This window comes from Rhineura floridana, chromosome 12, assembly GCF_030035675.1.
Source record: "Rhineura floridana isolate rRhiFlo1 chromosome 12, rRhiFlo1.hap2, whole genome shotgun sequence".
Taxonomy (NCBI): Eukaryota; Metazoa; Chordata; class Lepidosauria; order Squamata; family Rhineuridae; genus Rhineura; species Rhineura floridana.
The window spans coordinates 22,043,515-22,056,391 of record NC_084491.1 but is presented as its reverse complement, the minus strand read 5'-3'; the positions used below and the strand labels follow the sequence as shown (position 1 = coordinate 22,056,391).

The window sequence follows — 12,877 nt, the reverse complement described above, 5'->3', positions numbered from 1 at the left end:
ATGGGTTCAAGTTACAGGAAGCCAGATTTCAGTTGAACATCAGGAAAAACTTCGTGTTAGAGTGGTACAACAATGGAACCAATTATCTAGGAAGGTGCTAGGCTCTCCAACACTGGAGGCATTCAAGAGGCAGCTGGACAGGCACCTGTTGAGTATGCTTTAAGTTAGATTACTGTACTGAACGGGGTTGGACTCGATAGCCTTATAGGTCCCTTCCAACTCTATTACTCTGTGATTCTATGACTAGCCCCACCTTCCAGTGTCCACATATAGGGCATAAAGTTTGCATGGGAGGAGCCTTTGTGCATATAGGTGTATGTGCAAAGGCTTCCACATCATCTGGAATCTTGCATGATTGAGGTTTCACATCTCATGGAAGAAGCCGTAGGGCATATAGATTCTTCCATTCAGGTGTTTGTGCTGTAAGCAAGGAGCCACAAGGTAAGGCTAGCTGGAGTGTGCAGTGTTGGTTCTAGTCATTATAAAACTGACATCACTTTCCAATCACGCAAAAGCATTTACCTGAATGAGGATATAGGGACAGGTCTCACCCAGTGTGTTTCATCAGTTGGGCAAATGCCTCCAGCAGACTTAAGAACAGTTTAAGTTTTTAACGAAAGTTGGTGCAATAACTCCCCTCCTTTTTTTTTCTTCATTTGCTTGTTCCTTTGTTTTTAATGTGAGCTAATATCTTCTTTAGGTTGTGCTTTGTGAAGCTGGATCTCATACTGCTTGCTATTGAGTTTCGATCTGGAGTTCAGGGAAACAGGTGACCTACCATATTGCTCAGCACTTCCATTTTAACAGGGTTATCTAAAGCTGCATTCAGACAGCAGTTTATTCAGTTCCCCCAACACTTCCTTACCTGATAATTTCCATATTTTATTTGATCTTTTGTACAATATAAAAGCTGCTTCTGGGAAACGAATGGAATCAAGTGGAAGTTTAGCACTAATTTCCATGTTAATTGCTTCCAGCCAATTTTTTTGTTTGTAACCCATTAACCCAGAAAATCACAGGAATAAAGTGACAAAATTTGGTGTGGTATACCAGCATATGGTTCCTTCCTGCCATTTTCATGGGGGAATCATGGAGGAACAGGACTGGACATGTGTAGAAAGGGTAGGGGGGTAGTAACATGTCCAATGGTATTAACTGTTGTGTGTCAACACACCCACTTGTGTAAATGAAATTTAGCATGACATGGTGGTATAGTGGTCAAAAAGCCACAGCTCCATAAGGTAACAGGTGCTGCAGTATGAAAGGAATGATGAAAATTGGGACAGAACTACCATTATGATCAGTAAAACTAATACAATAAACCCAATGTTTGAATGCAGCCTAAGAAATCCTAAAATCCTTTGGTTGAAATGTACCTGTGGCCAGAATAACCTGCCTAGGATCTGAGCTGGACTGACTATCAATAATAACTGTATCACTAAATGATCATAGATATGCTTTTGCATGGGACCTGCTTCTGCTCCTCTCAAGCACTATGCAGGTTGGGGTGCAACATATGAGGGTTTACTTTCCTGTTATGGGGCATGCACATGGCACCTTTATCTTGCATTGTTCTATCATAATCATATATCAAGCTGCCTTTTACTGAATCAGACCAATCATCCACCAATCCAATTATTGTCTTCTCGGATGGGCAGCAGCTCCCAATGGTCTTTTCCAGCCCTGGTACCCAGTATCCTTTGATTGAAGATGCCAGAGACTGAGACCAGGTCCTTCTATATGAAAAACAAGGACACTTTCATTCTGCGGTGATCTCTCACCTCTGCATTGCAGATGGGGCAAGCTCCTTTATTTATTTATATCCCACACTTCCTCCTAGAAGGAGCCCAGGGTGGCAAACAAAAAGACTAAAAACACACTAAAACCTCTTAAAAACAAAAATAAAACATATTAAAACAAAACGTCTTTAAAAACACATTAAAAATCTTTAAAAACATATTTTTTTAAAAAAAATCTTTAAAAAGATCTAAAATAGTTCCAGCCCAGACACAGACTGAGATACAGTCTGTACTCAAAAGGCTTTTGAAACAGGAAGGTCTTCAGTCGGTGCCGAAAAGATAACAGAGATGGTGCCTGCCTAATATTTAAGGGGAGGGAATTCGAAAGAGAAGGTGCCACTACACTAAAGGTCCACTTCCTACATTGTGTGGAATGGACCTCCTGATAAGATGGTATCTGCAGGAGGCTCTCACCTGCAGAGTGCAGTGATGAACTTGGTATATAAAGGTGTGGAGAAATGCTATGCATGTGTTTGTGGTTTGAAAAATATTGTATGACCTCTGTGACTGCCATGAGGCCTTGTTTTGATACATTGTTGCAAGCCTGCTTGGCAGTGGTTGCCTGGTGACAGTTGTGAGAGGAGAGAGACATGATCGCTTTAAGATTCTAGTAGATGGGGCCTGATCAGGTAAATTCTGATTGGCTGGAGGTTCCAGGCAGTAAGGAATTAACTGACAGAGTTGGAGGTGGTGAGAGTTGATGCTGAAGTTGGTTGGTGAGAATAGCTGAGGGAAGGAATGAGGCCTATGTGTAATTTCTCAGATTGTCACTAATCATGGTCTGGTGAAGATCAGAAGGGAGCCAGTGACTGAGTGAGTCTGAGGGGCTGCCCTGGAGAAAGGTCTTGCCAGAGGGAAGTGACACAAGTGGGGGTATAACACTGGCTGAACTGTCCCACAGCCAGGAGTGCAACCAGAGTAGCTTTGGGAGCTCAAAGGCAGAATGGCCCTAGTAGATGGACTGGGTTGTGGAAGTAATTGACTGAGGTGGAGGTGTAGGGGTATTGGCTTGTGGGGAGAGCCATTTGGAGGCTGATGTCAGCAACAGGGTCTCTAGATCAGAGCTTGGAAAAGTTACTTTTTTGAACTACAACTCCCATCAGCCCCAGCCAGCGCCATGCTGGCTGGGGCTGATGGGAGTTGTAGTTCAAAAAAGTAACTTTTCCAAGCTCTGATCTAGATACTTAAAAACCTGTCCGTAAGCACTTGTAAAGTCCCAAAATAAGCAACCCTATTCTCTTTTGTAATTAATAACCATTTAATAAACTTACAACATAGTTCAAGATTTATACTGTCTCTCAGTGGTGTTGTCATCTCACACCTAAAGCCTTCCATACACACTACTAGGAGGGTTTAAAGAAGTATTCTATGTGAATTGGTGGCAGGAAAAAAGATAAGGAAGAGTATTTCACAAAAAGTAGTCTCACTTCCTGTGAGTGAGGGAATCCCTGACAATGGGGTAAGATGATATTTTAGGTATCCTGGTCCCAAGCTGCATAGGGCACAACCAGAACCTTGAACTTGACCTGGTAGCAAATGAGCAGCCAGTGCAATTCTTTCAGAAGCAGGGTGACATGTTGGCGATACTCTGCCCCAGTGAGCAGTCACACTGCCACTTTTGCACCAGCTGCAGCTTCCGGACCAACCTCAAGGGCAGCCCCCATAGAGTGTATTACAGTAATCCAACCTGGAAGCAGAGCTTGGAAAAGTTAATTTTTTGAACTACAACTCCCATCTCCCAATCCAATGGCCATGCTGGCTGGGGCTGATGGGAGTTGTAGTTTAAAAAAGTAAATTTTCCAAACTCTGCCTGGAAGTTACCAGTGCATGGATAATACTGCTCAGGCTGTCGCAGTCCAGAAATGTCCACAACTGTCTTACCAGCTGAAGCATATAAAAGGCACTCTTAGCTACTGAGGTCACCTGGACCTCTAGTGACAAAGATGGATCCTGGAGCACCCCCAGACTACAAACCTGCTCTTTCAGAGGGAGCACAACCCCATCCAAAGCAGGAAATTGACCAATTATCTGAACTCGTGAACTATCAACCCCTATCACCTCTGTGTTGCTAGGATTCAGACTCAGTTTATTGGCCCTCATCCAGCCCACCACCAAGTCCAGACATTGGTCCAGGGCTTGCACTGCCTCTCTTGATTCAGATGTTAGATACAAATAGAGCTGGGTATCATCAATGTGCTGCTGACACCTCACCCCATATCTTCTGATAACCACTCCCAAGCACTTCATATAGATGTTAAACAGCATGGGGGACAAGATGATACCCTGTGGCACCCCATAGCCCAATTTCCCCATAGCCCAAAGGGTTCCAAAGGACAGTCACCCATTGGTATTCTCTGAAAACAATCCTGGAGGTAGAATTGGAACCACTGAAAAACAGTGCTTCCAATACCCCTCTCACCAAGTTGGCTGAGAAGGATACCATAGCCAGTGGTATCAAAGGTCACTGAGAGGTCAAGTAAGAACAAGAGGTTCACACTCTCCCTGTCCTTCTCCTGATAAAGGTCATCCATCAGGGTGACCAAGGCTGATTTAGTCCCATAACCAGGCCTGAACCCAGACTGAAATGGGTCAAGATAATCTGCTTCATCTAAGAGTACTTGCAATTGCTGTGCCACAACCCTCTCAATCACCTTCTCTAAAAAGGGGATATTTGCGACTTGGCAATAGTGGTCACAAACCAGTTCGTCTAGAGTGGGATTTTTCAGGAGTGGTCGGATCACCTCCTCTTTCGGGGTGGCTGATGTGTTGACCACACCTTGGATCCACTCAGTCATACCCCCTCAGCAAGCTTTAAGAAGCCAAGAAGGGCAAGGTTCAAGAGGACACATTGCTGGACACATTGTCGCAAGCACCTTGTCTACATAATCAGGCCTCATCAACTGAAACTGTTCCCAAGACGTTGCAGCAGACGTTGCACTGGACACCTCTCTGGGGACTACAGTAGACGTGAATGGAGCATCAAGACGTTATGGAGGCGAGTAAAAATTCACAGTGGGCCTTCGAAGGGTCTAAAACTTTCTTTTCTGTGGCAATAAGCGACTGCAAAAAATCTTCATAGCCACTTAAGATAGCATTTTGAAGAAGGCTCTGAAGGTATTTCCAAGGCTTACTGATGACAAATGTGTTCCCTTCCCACAAAACCTGATTTTGGCCTAAGGCTAGAGGAGATGGTATTGAGAGCAGTCATTCAGTATATCTTCTTCCTCCTGACATAGAGGGAACTCCAGCTTAGAATCCTGCAGGATTGTCCTCATGTGTTAGGCAAGTGCTGTAGCTCAGTGGTAGACCAACTGCCATGCATGCAAAATGTCCCAGGTTCAGTCCCCAGCATCTCCGAGTATAGGACTAGGAGAGTCCCTAGTTTGAAGCCCTGGAGAGCTGCTGCCAGTCAGTGTAGATAAAATTGAGCAGCTTCCTATTTTTCTATGCTGTTTCTAACTATTCCCACCACCAGCAATCAAGAAATCTGCCAGCCTCTCCTCCTCTCTGGCTATTTTTCCTTCCTCCTTTGTACCTTAAACCCCACAAGCCTTGACATTTCTCTTTATAGTAGTCCTCTTACCATCTGAGCCCATTTCATTATTCTGCCTAGCTGGATAGCCAATAGGGATGTGGGGGGAAATTGATCAGTTTGCATTTAAAGGTGAATCTATCAAATTTACATTTTCCTGAACAATATTAGAACTGAAGCACAGCCATCTTTGAAAATTTTCACTTCTCTGAATATTGTGTTGAACTTCTCCAAACAATGTTTACAAAAATACATACGTTAAGCACCTAATTAAACAATTAAGGCTGGGGAAGAACCCTGATTTGGTTTGGAGCCCAGGTTGGGTCTGGGTCATCCCAGGTCAGATCAGCCTGATCTGAGGGGCTGAACCAGGCCCTGAACCAAATCAAGATGGGGGATGCATAGCCCTAGTTAGAATCCTCATGAGAGGGAGCCTGTTGGAGTTGCTTGATGGAGGGGGCTTTGGATGTGATAGTAGCTTTGCTTACTTAAACCAGGGTGGGGTACTTTAGGCTCTTCAGATGTTGCTGGACTACAGCTTCCATCATTCGCTGAGGATGATTGAGGCTGTTGGGAGTTAGAGTCCAGCACCATCTTTTTTTAAAAAAAGATGTTTTTAAAGGTTTTTTTTATGTTTTTAACGTTGTTTTGTATTAATGTATGTTAAGGTCTTTTTATGATGTTTTAAAGTGTTTTTAGTGTTTCTGTTTGCTGCCCTGGGCTCCTGCTGGAAGGAAGGGTGGGGTATAAATAAAATAATAAATAAAATAAATAAACATCTGGCAGGCCATAGGTTTCTGACTCCTGATTTAAATCCAGCCTTGCCCTTGCTTTGTTTGGCTGTTCATTTGGCAGAAGGAATAACTGGATGAGTTGCTAAGGTCCACAGCCTGCATCTCCTTCTACCTCTGTACCTACTCCTCACACCAACCACATGTTAATAATGCCCTTTGTCCAAAGCTTCTCTACCTTGTTTTTTTCCCCTTCCTCCTCTAAATATTTGCCTCATCAGAATTGAAGATTGGGGTTATTTGGGGGGGGTCAATTCAATAACATGTGTGTGTGTGCCTATACTCTTCAAATGATCAGCGAAGGATCTGCACCTGCAGCCTCTGCTCTAAAGATCAGCCCTCCCCATCACCTCCTTTTCTCTGTGTAATTCTGTACAGAATTAATCAAACTGTATTTAAACAGTAAATGAAGAGGGGCTAAAATCATGACATTGTTGTTCTCAAACCATTTGGCTATAGCATCCTGATCAATCCAACTTCTGTGATTAAACTCCATTTCAACACAATGGGCTTTTTCATCGCCAAAACTGCAAAGGAACTCAGAAGGTAATTTGTGGGTTTTTTTAGTTTTTTTAATGCATTTAGGATCTGATGTTTGAATTATATTCAAATTTGGGATGGGATCCATTGGCCAGTGCCAGATCAAAAGCGTTCCGGCCAACCTAGCACACTGGTATCGATTTGAGTTCATTCTTTGTCCACTAGCTGCTGCTTTTTCCTATCCATTTTTCCCTTACAAATAGATATAAATATCTATAACTTTAAAGGAAATATTGATATTTTGAAAGGAAATATCAACAAATGAATTATTGATAAAATTATCATTCTTAATATTGACATTTTAGTGGCAGATTTTCCATTTTCAAAAATAGCCACAGAAAAGCATTACATAAAAATCTGATCCGCAACAATAGAGAATAAGGGAATTCATGGAAAATTCTGTACCAATTCTGAATTCGGTGGGATTCTAGAACATCCCTAATTCAAATTAAATATAATTAAATGAATAGTTAAGAGAATTGTTAGTCTTTGGAAGGGATTTCACACTGTGAGGTGCTGCGTGTGGTTTAGTTAAAGTGTTGAAATGTTTTGTGTGTGTGATGTGATTTACAAAAGAAGTGACCTCTGAAACTCTGATCTTCTAGCTATACAAGTTACGGGGGAGAAATTTGGTTCAGTTCACATTGTTTTGCAACTGCAAATGAACACATAAATAATTGCATACAAATAAACTGCCCTGACTGTTTTCTGTTACGTTTAATCCAATGGATTCTCCCCTTCCTTTATTGTGCAGGGCTCGTTATTATTGTAAACAATGCCACAGCGACATTGCAACTCCAGACCTAATTGAAAAGTGTCATTGCAAAGGGAAAAGTTCCAAAAAATCAAGCTTAGTAGCAGCTTCTGGTAATTTCCTCTTCATTTCAGTCTGAACCAACCCTCATATGAGTCAGAATTCATCACCAATCAGTTTTATTTCAATAGACAATTTTATAGATCAAAAGATATGGGAGTGGCTGCAGCCAAGCATGAGGAAAAAACAGGTTCTTGGGACCACAGCTGTAAGGTTTAACAGTGCCAATATATGTGATAAAAGACAGTTTATAGCAGGACAAGACTAGACAACTGTACTGAATTATATGTGGGACTGTCACTGAAAGTTCAGAAACTGGTGCAGAATGTGGTGTCCAGACTTATAACTGTGACCGGGAAATCCAAATATTTAACAGTGGCCCATCTGAACTAGCTTCTGGTCGGTTTCCAGAACATATTCAAAGTACTGGTTTTAACCTGTGAAGCCTTATACAGCTTGGGACCCCACTACATTTTCCTTGTATGAACCTGCCTGGAGTCTCAGGTCTTCAGAGACCTTCTCAAAGGACCACCTCCAAGGGAGGTACAGAAGGCAACTACACAAGAAAAGGCCTTTTTAGCAGCCCCCCCCATTTTTGGAATGCTCTCCCCAAGAAGGTCCACCTGCCTCCAAGTCTAACATCTTTTTAGTGCCCTCACTGAAGCAGATTTTTTGTTTTTGCTTGAGTGACAAGCACAGGCTGCCAGTGCAGAACAACGTGTGTAGGGTATCAGGAAGTGGCAGTGGTAACACAAGGTTGCTGACTGGCTTCAGCAGGCTGCTGATGTCAGCAAGGATGGCTAGCCAGTCAACAATCACTTGCCTTTATGGCTCTGACTGAAGCACTCCCTGCCTTCATCCTCACCACCTTCTGATGTTGAGTAATAACAATCCCCATCTTGATGGTTACTGCAAAGCGGGAATAATTTCCACTCTCACCCTCAATCATCCCTGTGCACTAGGGATGGGGTTCGCTGCCTAGTTCCAATCCGCTTGTATTCCGATAGTCCGTTGTTCAATCCCAATCCAGCATTTTTTTGTTGTTGTTCCCGCTTGCTTTTGCACATGACGATTCAATCATAAGAACATAAGAACATAAGAACATAAGAAGAGCCTGCTGGATCAGGCCAGTGGCCCATCTAGTCCAGCATCCTGTTCTCACAGTGGCCAACCAGGTGCCTGGGGGAAGCCCGCAAGCAGGACCCGAGTGCAAGAACACTCTCCCCTCCTGAGGCTTCCGGCAACTGGTTTTCAGAAGCATGCTGCCTCTGACTAGGGTGGCACAGCACAGCCATCATGGCTAGTAGCCATTGAGAGCCCTGTCCTCCATGTGTGATCCCGTGTGATTTTTTTGGCAGCAAAAAAATAATTATGTAATTTTTAACATAAATGCTTATGGAAGCCCATGGACGTTAATGGATAATAGTGATTGTAATTACAAAAATGATTATGTAAAATTGGGTTTGCTTTTTTTAAAGCTATGCTGGTTACAGCTGCGGCTCCCCGCAAGAAATCAGTACCGGTCTGTAAAGACAGTGGACTGTTGGATTCAGTCAAAATCCAGTACTAATATTTGGATATTCTCCCCCATGCCTACTATGCACCAGCAGTTTTCATTGCTGGACTACTTTACTAGCTACTGCTGAGCACGGAGCCAGTTGTGTCTTTGTTAGTGAGAGCTATGCTTGTGCTAAGCCTTCGTGGCTGATAAGAACTGTAGTCCCAAACATCTGGATGGCACCAGGTTGGAGAAGGCTGGCACAGAGACTCACCAAACAGAGCAGCCTTTCCCAACCAGTGTGCCTCCAGATGTTGTTGGCCCACAATTCCCATCTTTCCTGACCATTGGCAATGCTGGCTGAGGCTGATGGGAGTTGTAGTCCAACATCATCTGGAGGCACACTGGTTGGGAAAGGCTGAAATAGAGGCTTCTATCTTCCACATAGTGTTCAGCTATAGGTTAAGCTATAGGTATTGTACAGAGAACATACTTTATTTATTTATTTATTTATTAGATTTGTTAGACGCCCATCTGGCAGAGGTTAATCTGCCACTCTGGGCGACGTACAACAAAATACAATCCATGTAAAAACAATTCAAAAAGCAAACAGTATTCTCACAGCAGTAGTCACTCTCTTTTCGAGCATTTGTACTTAAACATTATATCCTCTTTATGAACAGCAGATGGCAGGCAAGCCCCACTGCTAACCCAACTGTTTTGTTTTTGTAAATTTCACAGGCACGGAATAAAAGCAACACACATTCCCAGTGAGATGAGATATCAGAACCACACACCTGTCGACTTGTTCACACATTACATTTATGATATATAGGGATGGGGGAGAAATTCAGTTCTCACTTCTCTGGATTTTGTGATCCAGTTCTCCAACCAAGTAACGTTTACAGAAATGTGTATATTAAGAGAAAGTAGGCATTTGCTTGCACAAATACTTATATTAGGAGAAAATGCCTGTGAAAATGTGCATGTTTATTAGGAGAGCTGCACTAAAATGCTGATAAAGTTACATGAGGACTTGTGGAGTTTCATGAGGATGTGGAAATGGAGAAAACCAAATCTGAGACTGGAAATTTGAGAAAGTAAGAGAAACCAACATTGACAGATTTGTCAATCTTCAGACAAATTTTATGATTTTTCTATAGTTTTCAGATGCCTTGTTTGGGTCAGTGCAAAGCAGCTACAGCCCAGCATGGTTTTTTGTGATCATATAGCTTTAAGGCTTGTATCCAATGTGGTGCTATGTTAAAGTCACTTAACAGTGTATTTGTTCACTGACAAAATGCTTTGGGCCAATAGAATGTCACTGTGCATCTTAAATTCAGTTTTCCATATTGCTGCAACAATTTGCGATATTTCTTTTAATCCTCATGAATATTCAACATTTTAGTGTGATTTTTCCAATTAAACATAATTTGTGTGCAGTTTTAGCTAATGTACACATTTTTGCAAGCAGTTGCTCCAAATATAACGCATTTTTATCTTATTTTCACTAATATATTCATTTTCATGCTCATTGTCCTGTAATCTATGCATTTTTGTAACCATTGTTTGGTTGGAGAACTGCATCCCAAAATTTGGATAAGCGTGACTTTCAAAACAGGGCTGTATTTTTGGTTCTCATATTGTTTTGGAAAGCGTGAATTTGGAGGATTCCGTTTTAAATGTAAACAGAATCAGATTTCTCCACCATCCCTATTGCCACTATGAGCAGTTTGCCAAAAATGTCATTGACCGACCCTATGCTATTGAAAAGCAACTGAGGACGCAATACAAGTGGGGTTTATGTTGCATTGAGGGGAGTTGGACATGGCAGGCCTCCAGCTGAGCCAGATGGGTCTGGGCTCAGCCAGGCTACGCCAGCATAAGTCCCTCATCCCAGCTCAGCCAGAGAAGCCTAGCCCAGCAGAAGGGGAGCTGGCAGAAGCCAGCAGAGGGCCTGAGAAAGGGGCTTTCCGGGGGCATGTCAGACAAGGGGGTGGGGGAGGGGACTTATGCAATATCCAGGACCTATTTGTCTCCCTCCCATGGCCCTCCATCCCAGCAGCTGGTACGCAGGGGAAAGGGTGGGGGAAGGAAACCTTACTTTGTTTCCTTCTGCCGCCCCCTGCTGGTGCAACTAGCGTCCTCCCCTGCAAGAGGCCTCTGAGCGGCAGCTGGATGTGGCTGCCCCTTCTGCTAGCTCTGTCCCTGCCGGCTTTGCTCCCACCAGCCTCCAGCAAGTTGGATTGCTCCGTGAGAGTAGCAAGAGAAGAAATGCCCTCTTTATGATTTTTATTTCAGATAAAATGAAAGCCCTGCAGGATTATCTGGCCCATCCAGTAGGTTCACTGTCCCTCGGGATTTTTCCTCTGTCGAGTATGAATGTTGACAATGATAGCAGGTAAGACATTTAGGCGTGTGTGTCTATGGCTGTGTGTTTGTGTGTGTGCCACACATCCATTTCCTGGTCTGAAATCCTTGTGAATTTGTGTGGGAGTGCAAGGTAGGAGAAAGGTGGTTCTGCTTTCTTTAAAATTCTGCTTCCAAAGCCCTTTTTACACCTTGCTTCTAATGGGGTGAGGATGGGATGGATTTGACTGGCAGATGTTTATCCCTGTACATGGAGAAGAATTTTAAATTTGGGAAATCCATGCCACATTACGAGCTGAACCCCAATCAAATTGAATCCAGGCCTGGCTCATAATGGGGCTCACGCCCAATTGATTACATCTCTCTGCCAGTTCCACTTCCTTCTCAAGCAGAGGAGGAAGAAGAAGAAGAACCAGCAACTGGGGAGGCTCACCAGAGACAGGAGGGGCCTTATAGGCGTTATCCTTAATTGGCCTGAAGCGAACAGTACTGATCATGTTCAGGAGCATCCTTTCCTGAATACTACCTAGGAATAATAGTTTCTTGGCTTCCTGATGCAATTTATTTTCATCTTATTCTGGCTCAGTCCTGGAACACATGAAGCAGTGAAGGCTTATCTTTGGGGTGTACCATATTGTCTTGGAGGCAGGGTTTGAAAAGATGAGATATGCATGTGAGTTTTCTGGAAGATCTTTTGACAGCAAGGCATTGCTCAGTTCACCAAGAGGTTGAATATTCTCAGTTCCCATTCAGCGGCATGAGCAACTTCAGAGCCCTGAAGTCTCAGGCCAAACATTTGTATCCCCAGGGTGTTACATGTGGTCCCCTGTCTTCTTCTTCATAACAACCCTATAAGGTAGGTTAGACTGAGAAAGAGAAACTGGCACATGGTCACCCAGCGAGCTTTATCAGTGAGTGGGGATTTGAACCTGGTTCTCAATCATCCCAGTCCAACACACTGTTTTTATTTTTTAAAAAGACTCTCACACTTCACAAAGATCTTAGTAAAATAGACCCCTATAAAATTCATGGACCCTTCCTCCTATAGAGTTTAAACCCTACCTGTGGATATAATCCCATATATAAAGAAGGCTTGAGTAGCTTACTCATGTAAAGGATTGCAGCTGGAGGATATAAGCCTATGCACATTTACTTGGTTGCCTTCCCCAGCCTGGTGCACTGCAGGTGTTGCTGGACTCCAATTTCCTTCAGCCATAGCCAGCATGACCAATGGTCAAGGATGATGGGAGTTGTAGTGCAAAACATCTGGGAGGGCCACAGGTTGGGAGAGCTTGCAGCAGAGGTTGCTTTTCATTTAAACCGAAATACTCAGTGATACTGAAGAATTACAGTGAATATTTTTTCCCCCATTTGTATAACGTTATTCCATGCAAGGAGTGAAAACAAATGATGACCTCTTCTAGGAGGCCAGGAGTTCCTGCAGATTTTTTTTTCAGCACTCTCAAATGTGTGTATGAAATTAGGGGCACAATCCATGGGGAAGTTGCTGTGTGCAACCGTCCCCTGGACCCC

General features: G+C 43.2%; 1 protein-coding gene across 1 annotated transcript in view; it reads left to right on the top strand.

The window, feature by feature from the left end:
• KCNU1 (potassium calcium-activated channel subfamily U member 1) overlaps window positions 1–12,877 on the top strand; it is a 115,928-nt gene that overhangs the window by 35,098 nt on the left and 67,953 nt on the right. The window contains exons 17-20 of the mRNA XM_061593375.1: window positions 701–769; window positions 6,582–6,668; window positions 7,417–7,529; window positions 11,276–11,375. Coding sequence (XP_061449359.1) covers window positions 701–769; window positions 6,582–6,668; window positions 7,417–7,529; window positions 11,276–11,375 — 369 coding nt within the window. The remainder of the gene's footprint in view (window positions 1–700; window positions 770–6,581; window positions 6,669–7,416; window positions 7,530–11,275; window positions 11,376–12,877) is intronic.